Source organism: Lactuca virosa, chromosome 4 (genome assembly GCF_052849685.1).
Source record: "Lactuca virosa cultivar CGN04683 chromosome 4, Lactuca_virosa_CGN04683_v6, whole genome shotgun sequence".
NCBI lineage: Eukaryota > Viridiplantae > Streptophyta > Magnoliopsida > Asterales > Asteraceae > Lactuca > Lactuca virosa.
Genome location: NC_136429.1, coordinates 283,488,408 through 283,501,236, shown reverse-complemented (window position 1 = coordinate 283,501,236; position 12,829 = coordinate 283,488,408). Strand labels below are relative to the sequence as shown.

At 33.8% G+C, this 12,829-nt stretch overlaps 1 protein-coding gene across 1 annotated transcript; it reads right to left on the bottom strand.

Annotated features, from left to right (window-relative positions):
* Nucleotides 1-392: 392 nt before the first annotated feature.
* On the bottom strand, nucleotides 393-3,347 carry LOC145108344 (floral homeotic protein DEFICIENS-like). Its single transcript, XM_079045360.1, has 7 exons — nucleotides 3,004-3,347; nucleotides 2,842-2,908; nucleotides 2,150-2,211; nucleotides 1,947-2,046; nucleotides 1,302-1,343; nucleotides 1,170-1,214; nucleotides 393-729 (listed from the first exon to the last, which is right to left on the bottom strand). The coding sequence occupies exons 1-7, from the start codon at nucleotides 3,189-3,191 to the stop codon at nucleotides 550-552; spliced, it is 684 nt and encodes a 227-aa protein (XP_078901486.1). The 5' UTR covers nucleotides 3,192-3,347; the 3' UTR covers nucleotides 393-549.
* Between the last annotated feature and the right edge of the window lie 9,482 nt (nucleotides 3,348-12,829).

The following is a 12,829-nucleotide window of genomic DNA, read 5'->3' as shown; positions in this document are numbered from 1 at the left end:
ATTCCTCCGAGAAGCAAGATGTTCATCAATATTCAGTCGTTTTGTACCATTTATGTAATTACTTTGGATTAGAATCTCAATTTGTAATGATTATGCACAAATAAACAAAATAAAAGTATAATATATTCCTTTTAATACAAGAGAGATCATGGGTTTATTAACTCGAATCGACCCAACCAATTTGCATACATACAATAATTATACATTTTTTTGTTTGGAACATAATAACTCACTTACAAATTAACCAACTAATTTTGACATGTTGTCATATTATTGTTTCATCTCCTGGTTGCATATGCCTGAAATAAAAACTTTATTTTTGATTTGTCATTACCAAATGTAGTTTCATAATTCAGATTTAATAAAATCAACATGAGTTTTGGTCTTTCCCACAACAAAAAACATAGTAAAAATAAGATTTAACTTGATCAATCACAACATATTTCACATATAAAAACCATAAAACATAAATAAGTGAAGGGTATGGCTAATGAGTGTCACAAATACCCTTGATAAGAAGAGTGGATTAATTTGCTACATACTAACTAGCTAGCCAAGCAAGGCATATGTGGTGAGGTCGGATGTCGTGGCATGGAGATTATTCGGATGGTTAGGTTGCAAACGTAGAGTCAAGATACGTGGTGCAGTCATTTGTGGCGGGTATCCATACATTGCTTCATACTCTCCATCTTCTATCATCCCGTACTGTGGATCCTCCCCTCTTATTCCCTACATTCAATTCAATCAACTTGTTCCGATTAAATTTAATCATTTAATTATCATATTTATTTTTATTGTATATAAAACCATTTTTATCGGTTTTGAAAGGAGAAAGATACAGAAAAACATAACATACTTCACTATGTTATCGCTTTATCCACAGAACTAGTATTATAATATGATTATTATAATACTAGTTCATAGGCTAAATCAATAAAATAACAATTTAATGGCAAAATTGATAAAAATAAAGTAATAATACAGTAGTTAAATCGATAACTTGTTGAAAGACGTGTTTTCCTTTAAACCATAAAAAAAATAGTATGATTTTTTTTTCTTTGATGTCATTTATAACAAATCTAAAGATATGGTGCACAATAGTTTCAAGATTGTAGGAAAATCATTTGAGATTATTGTAAAGTTGAAGAGTTGGAGTTTTGAAGGCTTACAAATTCATGCATTAGTTTTTTGTAGACGTCTTGAGCACTCCTCACCTGAAATAAAATAAAATGATTTTCAATCGATTTTTAGGTGAAGCTGTGAATCCAAAGATTGTTGATAGAGTTTATATCATTAATTACCTTTTTCTTAGAAGTCTCCAACTTGTTACCAATCACCTTCAGCTGCATTTGTTGTTCCAAAAAGCCAATATCAATACAAATAATCATTAAAATAAGAAAGATATACAATTTCAAAAAAGTAATTGTATTTTTGAGTTTTTTGTTTTCCTTCTGAGAAGAGTGTTTTTCATGCACTGTATATCATATTCACAATATTAACATTAATTTTTAGCATCTTATGTAGTGACTTTAGAATGTTATCATGATTAAATCTTTAGATAATTGTTTATTCTTTTGTATGTGTGTAATTAAATATGTTGTTGAGTAATAATGAAAGTAATATCTATCGAATAATTCCTTATAATTTACTGCCATCATCAAGTCACATTACGTTTAACTAATAAAAAGGTTCTTCTAATATAAAACTTTAACTTATAATTTTCCCTTTTGAAAATAAATTATACACTTAAACTCACTAAGGGTATACTCTCTTCCAAAAGAAACTCACCAAGGGTATAATATGTATGAGAAATTTCTATATTAGTAGTTTTTAAATAGCTAGATTATAAATTATTTTTAGCTTGATAAATAAAACAACCTAAAAAAGCTCAAAACAATAAGTTAGCGTGTATTTCTAAAAAAAAATTAAAAATGAAATTATATAACCTTGCGTTCGCGAATGATGTAAACAGCTTCCTGAGACTCCTTTTCAAGATCAAGCAACTCTTCAAATCCTAAATGTTCCAAACAATCACCCAACCTTTGCCTTTTTCCCATAAAAATAATGAAATTTGTTAAAAGATATTTGAAATAAAAATATATACTAATTTGTGAAGAGAATAAATTTTGGGTAATTTCTAACTTAGTACCTAATTTGCCTTCTTAGATTTTTGTTCACCTCTTTCAGCTGTCTCAGTTCTTCTTGCATTTTCTACATCAAATTAAAACTTGAATGCTTAAACCTCATAAAAATTAAGGTTAAGTAATTAGCTAGGTGGAATAAGGAAACTTGATTTGTATTTTGGTGACATTGCCTCAACTTTTTAACCCGTATAAATTATAACCGGGTTTAGGTTAAAAAAAGTTTTATAAAGTATACAACATTCAAACAAAATTGAAACTTGAGTGTTTAGTTAAGTAATCTTAAAATACTTATATATATAGAGAAATGGCAATGAAAGCTGTAAGAATGAATATGCAAAAGCTCAAATCAACTAAAAGGAATTGTAATCATAACAGGTTAGACCCTAGGGTGAACTTTTGCCTTCCTATTACCTGTGCAACAACATGGATCGTTTAGGTACTAAATTTTTTATGATTCCCCTCAATTCAAAGCATATTCACAACTTTTGAAACCAATTTCTTCATCATGAAGTTGCTAATAATAACAGAAAAAGATGGGTTGTAGATTGTGTTCGAAAGCAGTTAGCTCCATTTGTGTGAGAGAGGAAAGATAAATCGATTGAGAATTTTTTTTTTTTTAATAATTAGTCTTGTTGTCCACAAGGAAACCCTAAGAGGAAATTAATAAGTAGAACAGTGAAATTTAAGGAAAAAGAACCTCATAATGGGAGTTCCAAAGGTCAATTCCAGCTGCTTTCTGATATTGATCGAAGAACTGCTTCGTCCTGGCGTAAACATAATCAAAATCAGTAAGAACATAACAACCAAAACCTAAAGCTAGGGTTTCTAGAGAGAGAGAGAGAGAGAGAGAATAACGTACGTGATGGAAGGACTTATGTACTCATGAAGCTTATCAGTACAAGACACCATGATAATGGAGACTTTAGCATCACACAACACAGTGAGTTCACTCGCCTTCTTGAACAATCCATTCCTCCTCTTGGAATACGTGACTTGCCTGTTGGTTGAGTTTTCTATCTTCTTGATCTGGATCTTTCCCCTCGCCATTTTCGCAATCGCTGTTTATCCGATATGTTGTTGGTAGCTCCGATCTGAACAAATAAAACACGAAAGCATAGATTGATATCGCTGAATTGTGGTGGAGAGATATAGAAAGATCGAGTGTGTGTATGTGTGTGTGAGAGAGAGAAAGAGAAGAGTAATGGACGGAAACAAGAAGAAAGCGAGGAGGAATTGTTTCCAGAAAGGGAAAGAATTACTGTAAACGTGAAAAGAGTAAGAGAGAGTTCTGAAGCTATTTATGAATTGTTTCCTTTTATTTATACTTGGTTTTGGACAATATTAGGATTCATTGACCAAAACAATTATTTCAATGCTACTCTACTATTCTTTCCCCATTTCACTAAACTATCCTAAAGACAATTCGTTGAATTTTGAAAATGTGGATTTTAAAATTATATAGATATATGTTTTCTTTAAAATAATAAGTAGAAAATTATGTTACTAATGATTAATGATAGATTTGTTTTAGGAAATGAGTAAGACAATGGAGATTTATTATGCTAAATATGATAATCTAATAAGAGAAAATGAGAAGATAAAATAATCATGTGGATTCAAACCCATCTTATAGGTAGATAAGTAATTCATAATTACCTCAACTATCACCAAACTCTTGCATTTGTATGTACAAAAATGCATTTAAACAGTTGAATATATTTTGTGTTCTCATAATGATCTTGGTTAACATATTTGTATGATGGGAATATTTTTATAGCAAATGACCGTAGGTGCTTTTGTAATTGCAATATTAGACAAGTGAATCATTATTTTAGTTTAATATAAAATATAATATTTTATAGCTAATAACAATTATCTAGTTATCTATAACAAAATACATATATTAATACTTTTCTATCATACAATTTTATTTCCACACAAGTACGGACATATGTCTAATTATGAAATAATTTAGGAGACGTAAAATAAATTATTGTTATTAAATCAAAACTAAATCATTCTTTGGTCAAATTAAAGAATAATGATATTGCTTTTCACTTAATCTTATGAATCAATTTCTTGTACAAATATCTGTTGGCCTGTCTATTAGAAATATAATTAGTTTGAACTTAGAAGTTAGAAAACATAAAATTAAAAGGAATATCAGTTTTATAAAATATTTCAAAATTGAAATTATAAAAAAAAATCCATTTTAATGGCAAACTCATTCTAGATCATTGTCGGAATGATATAACTTAATAATTTAATAATTGATTGTCATCTTTTCATTTCGAATGTTAACTTTATACAATATGGAATAGTAATTATGAATCATTTATATGGTCTTTTATATTCTTATATACTACTTAGATACATGTATATTAGTTTTAGATTTTTAGTATAAATACTAGTTAAAAAAGGTTTTTTGTAATAAATTTAAAATTGGAATGATTTGTTTTGTTGAGGTTTTAGGGTTAAAGGGTTGGAATTAAGAGATTATAAGGTTGTCTATTCTTGAAGTTTTGTCCCATCATCATACGTCTCTTCAATAGTACCCTTTGCCACCTTATCAAAGGAATCGTCCCTGTCAAATGATAAATAGATACTGTTGTTTATTGTATGGGTATTGACATTACCTTTGGTTAGGTTCTTCTCTTTGCATATTATTTTAACGCAAATAGAGAGTTGCCGCCAACCGAATTCATGTTTGATCACATAAGAGTAAAATCAAATTCTAAGATTAGAGTGGAATGCCATGGCTATGATTTGAAGAGCATGTTACACTTATACCCTCTCTTTCACAAAAGCATGTTTGGATAACAACATTAGTTAGCTGTTAGCAGTGGCGAGTTTAGAACAGAAACTCACATGGTTCACTATTTAAATTAAACTGATAATATGAAAGAATAAAAAAATTACTATTAGCGGTTCGGGTCGGTAGTGAATGGCGATGGCGACCATAAAGAGTTAAAGTTTTTTTTTGCTACTTACATCTTCATTCGTGCGTAATGCTGAGGGCCGACGCTTGAATGATGAATCAATATTCACGATCTTGCTTTTTTTTATTATCTAATTTTAAGTTGTATTGAGTTACTTCTTAATAGGTAATATTTTAAGTGAACTAAGTATTTGTCTTGCTAGATATAAAAGATGGGCAAAAAAACTCTTGCTTTATCTCAATATTTTTGTCAAAGTGGTTCACTCATAAAATTTATGGTAGGTCACATATATTTTTTATATATTGTTTGTTATAAAAGAAAAGAACTTAGGTAGGTCAAGTGACCCACCTTGGGCCTATATATATACTCGTTAGTGTTAGTTAGGCAACTTCAGACAAAAACGATAAATGATTTCGATAAAACAAGCCAAATAAAACTATTGAAAACTGCAAATGAAAAATTATAAAATCAGAACACAATATTTAACATAGTATGTTCTAATTTGACCTACATCCATGAGAGAGAGAGAGAGAGAGTATTTATTATCACCACAAAAATTACAATCAAGACTAAACTGCACTTGTAATTTGATCATTCATTGTAAGATATCACTCATTGTAAGGTGTCACTCAGACTTTTGCCTACCAAAACAAAAAGTTATACACAAAAGGCTACCTTACCGATTGGTTCACAAGAATAGAATTCGTCTTTGTTTTCTATATATATATATATAAAATATGTGTGTGTTGTCGTCAAGGACATTAATAAGTGAGCAAATCTTCTTTCTGTGGTTCGAAAAGAAAATAAAACCTCTTTTTGGTTTTTGTTCTCATGAAATTAATGCACCTCATGACCAAATGCATGCATGTGACATCCCCATTTTTACGGCCAGAAAAGACCGATTTTGTTTATGTTTTATAAAAATCAGAGTACTTCTTTTAATAAAAATGTTGCGGAATTAGTTCCCAGTAAAACATGATAAATACATTATCAAAGCATTTCCGAAGAAATGTATTTTTATTCATTTTAAAACATTTGGGATGTCATCGTCAATACAGAAACATAAGCATAAACAGAACTTACATTCATTTACACTAGTGATCTACATCTCTTTTAAATCTCTCAGTATAAAGTAGCTTCATATTGACACTTGTGATACAAATAAGCTTGAGTGGGTCAGGTTGGGAAACCTGGTGACTACATAGGGTTTTCCACCCACAATAATATAATTATTATGTTTAAACATCAAACAATCAACCCAATTACCCATCCCCATTATCTTCTTTACTCTTAAGGATCTACCCTAAGAATCAACTATTCATCGTTCAACATGGTTTATACAACAGGCACTAAGTCCGCATAGTCGCCAGGGTTTTGGCACCAAGTCTGCATGATCGCCAAGGTTTAGGCACCAAGTCTGCATGATCGCCAGGGTTTAGAGTACACCGGGTGAACACATCGTTCACAACACCTACAGGTTGCGAGTCTGCTAGCGTTCCACTGGACTGTCTAGAATAGTCTGTGGTTGTCATCCATACTCTGTTAGATGACGTGGACATCATTTGGGAAAAAGGCTTCTCACATCGTCCACCTCTCACCCTTACCTCATGGTCTAACTCATCATCCAACTCATATGTCATCTACCCATGTTTTACCCAACATATTATGTAGATATAAATACATATACAATTTAAATCATATAAAACTTGTATAAAATCGTTCATCCAGCATAGATAGCAAGTATACAGATAATATGCACACATAGCACGTAATTTATATAAAATACTTCATATCTATGTGTAAGATGAAAGTAACTATGCACTCACTTGAAAATGTGGTGATTCCGAACTTAGACAGCGCTTCGCTTCTTAAAAAAATAATTTCCTTCGACGAAACCTAGGATTATTACCACTAGAGTTTAGTCTATTATTCGCCGAGACTAATTAATAGTCTAGCTATTATTACTATTATATAAGCGTTAAACAATACTTATATAACCCATAATAATGGCCCAAGTACTTATTATAAGTTCCTAATAACGTTACTATAATTAAATAAAAGCTATATTAAAAATAGCGTAGGCGTAGCTCACTTACAGCGGGTTTTATAGAAAATCGGGCTTTGCTTGGAGCAGCGTTCCCGAGCTGAAAAACTCTTCTTCTCGGAGCCTTCGAGCACTCTGGGGCTTCCGCCTCGTGCTAGGGAGGTTCCCTAGGCTTTTCGGGGGGGGGGGGGGGGGGGGGTTCGGGGCTAGAGAGAGAGTAAAGAGAATAAAGAATGGGAAAGGTGTGAAGAAAATGAGGGTGGGAGAGATTCTATTTATAGGGTGAAGTCAGATTTGGGCGTTCTTTTTTTGTATGTTCTCGGTTTAACGTATACTACAACTTTTGTTTAGATTTCTAAGGCTAAAAAGTCCTCCATCGTAAATTCACTATTTACGTCTCCCGGTGTCGTGCCGGTTTTGCCATAAATTTTCGACGTACCATAACTTCTTCGTTATAACTCGGATTTCAACGTTCTTGATATGTACGGAACCCTTGAGACGTATTCTACAACTTGGTTAAGATTATTTATTCTAAATAATCTTTTGTCAAAAAGTCGTTTTCGACCCCTGTTATCTCTAAATTGACTAGCCTGAATCTACGGGCGTTACAGTTATCTCCCCCTTAGGATGATTACATCCCGGAATCATCAACGAAACAGGGCTCACATGATGAATCCATACGTTATCTCTTCATCCTAAGTAATAACCGTAACTTTGATGTTTCTTCGAACGAATATCTAACTCTAAGACTTCCTGATTGCAGGCGGTGCTCGATCTTGCACTTGCTCCCTATCTCACGTTAGACTCCAAAGTATGACCTTCAAGTCACAATCTCGATCCTTACTGGAGACTGCTTCTTCTTCTTAACAAACCTAAGATAAGTTATTTTATTACTAAAATGGAACGATGTGTCGTATTCCAATGACCTATCATCGTATGCTGCAATGCTTAGACTCAGGTCTCTTAGAGTCTTCCAGAACAGACTATACTTTCCTTCATGTTCTAATCTCATCTTAAAAGGTAGCATTTCTAGCTACAAGCAACTTTTCGCGATACCTCTACTAATCGCTTTTTATTTCAATCTTCCGTTTAAGTCAGATGCTACATCGAACTTGATTCTCTGAACCACATAACATACTCAGCGTAGTTGGACTCAATTTGATATGACCACGAGGGTCGGAATAACAATCATCTTCTTAGTCATTACTGAAACGATGGTAACGACATACTTGAATAAAACGAAATCGATTACTAGCTCCTTGGTAACCTTGTGACTTTCCCTGATCCAAGTGCGAGTCCTGTGCTTCCGGTAGTATAGGCCTCTACTACCATTCACACCTACTCCTACTCGTCCCAAGTATTGTCTCGCAGCTTTCCAAGTTACTATCACAAAAACAATTTTAACACATAAAAATGTGTCCAAACAATCATAAAATTTCCCATAGACTCTATTAGGACTTCTTCCATGCGTATCTTCAATCATCAATTCTGCTTCAACTCGGTTGGTGATGGAAATGTCAGACGATGGATAACTTCATGGATTATACAAAAAAAATCTTTCTTTCTGCTAATCGAAAGTGTGCTTCTCCCGTACTAGACGTATTATTTCTTAGACGCGTTCTAAAGGCAAGATTCACTCTTACGATATCTTCTGATAAGTACCACTCAGTATCGTAAGCCTTCTCATTTCCTCCATTTACTCAATTCACTACGAGTCTTCACCATGATGTTTTGCACACCAAAGTAGTTGTTTGGTGTATCGAGACGAGAATATAGATAGAGGAAGGTTTATACGCGTATTCCTCCTTATTACTTCAAAAAAAAATTATATGCCAGTTCTAATATCGTAATTAAATGTTTAGAAATCTGAACACATAAAATTTCCAGATCCGGTCGGCAACAGACCATAGATCCGATCAAACGATAGCATAAAGCATCACAAATTATTAAGCACATAAAAGCATTTTAGGCAACTTCCCTAATTAAGCTAGTGTTTGTGTCTATTCAGGTGTACTAATTAAAATATATTAGACACTCTTCTCACGATCATCGCTTATCATTCTAAGTTTAAGTCTAGAAATAAATCCTTATTCCTAGTTCGCTTAAACTAATGTTCTGATACCAACTGTGACATCCCCATTTTCACGGCCAGAAAAGACTGGTTTTGTTTATGCTTTATAAAAATCAGAGTACTTCTTTTAATAAAAATGTTGCGGAATTAGTTCCCAGTAAAACATGATAAATACATTATCAAAGCATTTCCGAAGAAATGTATTTTTATTCATTTTAAAACATTTGGGATGTCATCGTCAATACAAAAACATAAGCATAAACAGAACTTACATTCATTTACACTAGTGATCTACATCTCTTTTAAATCTCTAAGTGTAAAGTAGCTTCATATTGACACTTGTGATACAAATAAGCTTGAGTGGATCAGGTTGGGAAACCTGGTGAGTACATACGATTTTCAACCCACAATAATATAATTATTATGTTTAAACATCAAACAATCAACCCAATTACCCATCCCCATTTTCTTCTTTACTCCTAAGGATCTACCCTAAGAATCAACTATTCCTCGTTCATTCATTCCTAAGGATCATCCTAAGGAATCGGCATGAAGTCCATCTTCACCGGGGTTTAGGCACTAAGTCTGCATAGTCGCCAGGATTTATACAATAGGCACTAAGTCCGCATAGTCACCAGGGTTTAGGCACTAAGTCTGCATAGTCGCCATGGTTTATACAACAGGCACTAAGTCCGCATAGTCGCCAGGGTTTTGGCACCAAGTCTGCATTATCGCCAAGGTTTAGGCACCAAGTCTGCATGATCGTCGGGGTTTAGAGTACACCGGGTGAACACATCGTTCACAACACCTACATGTTGCGAGCCTGCTAGCGTTCCAATGGACTCTCTAGAATAGTCCATGGTTGTCATCCATACTCTGCTAGATGACGGGGACATCATTTGGGAAAAAGGCTTATCACATCGTCCACCTCTCACCCTTAGCTCATGGTCTAATTCATCATCCAACTCATATGTCATCTACCCATGTTTTACCCAACATATTATGTAGATATAAATGCATATACAGTTTAAATCATATAAAACTTGTATAAAATCGTTCCTCCAGCATAGATAGCAAGTATACAGATAATATGCACACATAGCACATAATTTATATAAAATACTTCATATCTATGTGTAAGATGAAAGTAACTATGCACTCACTTGAAAATGTTGTGATTCCAAACTCAGACAGTGCTTAATTCGCTTCTTAAAAAAATAATTTTCTTCGACGAAACCTAGTATTATTACCACTAGAGTTTAGTCTATTATTCGCCGAGACTAATTAATAGTCTAGCTATTATTACTATTATATAAGCGTTAAACAATACTTATATAACCCATAATAATGGTCCAAGTACTTATTATAAGTTCCTAATAACGTTACTATAATTAAATAAAAGCTATATTAAAAATAGCGTAGGCGTAGCTCACTTACAACGGGTTTAATAGAAAACCGGGCTTTGCTTGGAGCAGCGTTCCCAAGCTGAAAAGCTCTTCTTCTCGGAGCCGTCGAGCACTCCGGGGCTTCCGCCTCGTGCTAGGGAGGTTCCCTAGGCTTTTCGGGGGGGGGGGGGGGGGGGGTTCGGGGCTAGAGAGAGAGTAAAGAGAATAAAGAATGAGAAAGGTGTGAAGAAAATGAGGGTGGGAGAGATTCTATTTATAGGGTGAAAAATGGCTGAACTTGGTGCCACATGTCACCATCTAGTGGCAAGACTTGGGGAGAAAGCAATGGCTAAGATTGTGCCACATCACCCATTTTCGCACAACACACTTCCGACTTCTAAAATCCGTAACTTTTACATACGACCTCCGTTTTTGACGTTCTTTATATCCACGCGTAGGTAAAAATAAGATCTACAACTTTCATTTTGACTCCGTTGGCTAATTATCGACCGATCTTAAATTTAACAGTACGAGGAGATTATATTGTTAAATGTCCGCGTAAAATTCATAACTTCTACATACGGACTCTGTTTTCGTCTGTCTTTTTACCGTTGAGATCCTATTAATGAGATCTTCAATTCTCATTTAGGTCACGTAGGCCAAAACCGCTCGATCTAAAATTCGAGTTTCGGGTTGTGCACTGCTAAGCCAAATCTTAGAAAATTCATAACTTCCTCATACGAAATCAGATTTAGGCGTTCTTTTTTTTATGTTCTCGGTTTAAATTATACTACAACTTTTGTTTAGATTTCTAAGGCTAAAAAGTCCTCCATCGTAAATTCACTATTTACGTCTCCCGGTGTCGTGCCGGTTTTGCCATAAAACTTCGACGTACCATAACTTCTTCGTTATAACTCGGATTTCAACGTTCTTTATATGTACGGAACCCTTGAGACGTATTCTAAAACTTGGTTAAGATTATTTAATCTAAATAATCTTTTGTCAAAAAGTCGTTTTCGACCCCTATTATTGTTGGATAAGGTGTCTAAGTCCATAACTTATTTGGTATATACTTGACCCGACCCGGCATGGTCCATTTGGGTTGCACTTCACCCGAACTATTTATATGGATAACATTATGAGAAGAGTATATTTGCGGCCTACTAATATATTATAAGTTATAATATATTAATATGAAATTGTATTATTTAATTAGTATTGATCTTAAATTAATTATGAATTAATTTAGTGATCATAAGGTGACTAATTAAATAATGGACTATTGTACTTATATAGTGTGGGCTAACACTCATAAGGAAATGGGCTAAGCTTGAACGGGAGTCCATGGATGATCCATGGAGCTTTTAACCCATGGATCCTTGGAATAGGAAAAGACATGGGTTATTAGGGTTTGCATGGTTCATAACCCTAATCATCTACACTATATAAAGAGGCTTATGATGCTTGAAAAGACACTATGCGTGTGTGCATAAGGTGTGACCAATTTCTAGAGTATTAGAGTGCTCTCTCATAAGTTTTCCAAGTTTGTGGTGATTTGTGATTTCCATTTGAGGCATTCACATTATTGGTGCTTGGCTCTCAAACTCTCAAGGAATCAACTCACTAACAAAGGTATGTAATTCTTCTAGTATCTTTTATGTTTAAAAGTACCCCATGTATGCTAGATAGGTTATGAACCTTGGAAAATTATTTTGCATGTATTTTAGACAAACATAGATCCAAGGTTTCTAGGGTTGCATGAACACCTTAGGAGTGTTAGTTTGCTCAAAACCCAACAGTGGTATCAGAGCCTAGGCTTGTTTGTTTGATACTTGTTGCAAACTTGTTGAAAAACTCAAGTTTTCTGCATTCTGCAGCATGAACTCGCCGAGTCCATGGGGGGACTCGCCGAGTCCATGAGTAAATTCATCCTACTCGTCGAGTAGGTTCGTGCACTCGACGAGTAGAAGCCTCAGAATGCAGATTTTCGAGTTTTGCTGCTGGAAATGGACTAGAAACATTACCCTAAACTGTTTTTGGTGTTATAAAACCTGTTTTAGATGGTGTAATGTTTATGCTAATCCATTTACAATGGCTTATATCAAAATTGCATGATAATATGTGTTCATATGTTCTTGGAATTTTTGATATGATGTTCATGTTCTTATGAATTATTGTTAGATCATAGGAATTATTTGCTAAATTGTTTATTGATAATTCTTGATCATTTATGTGTTTTAATGGAG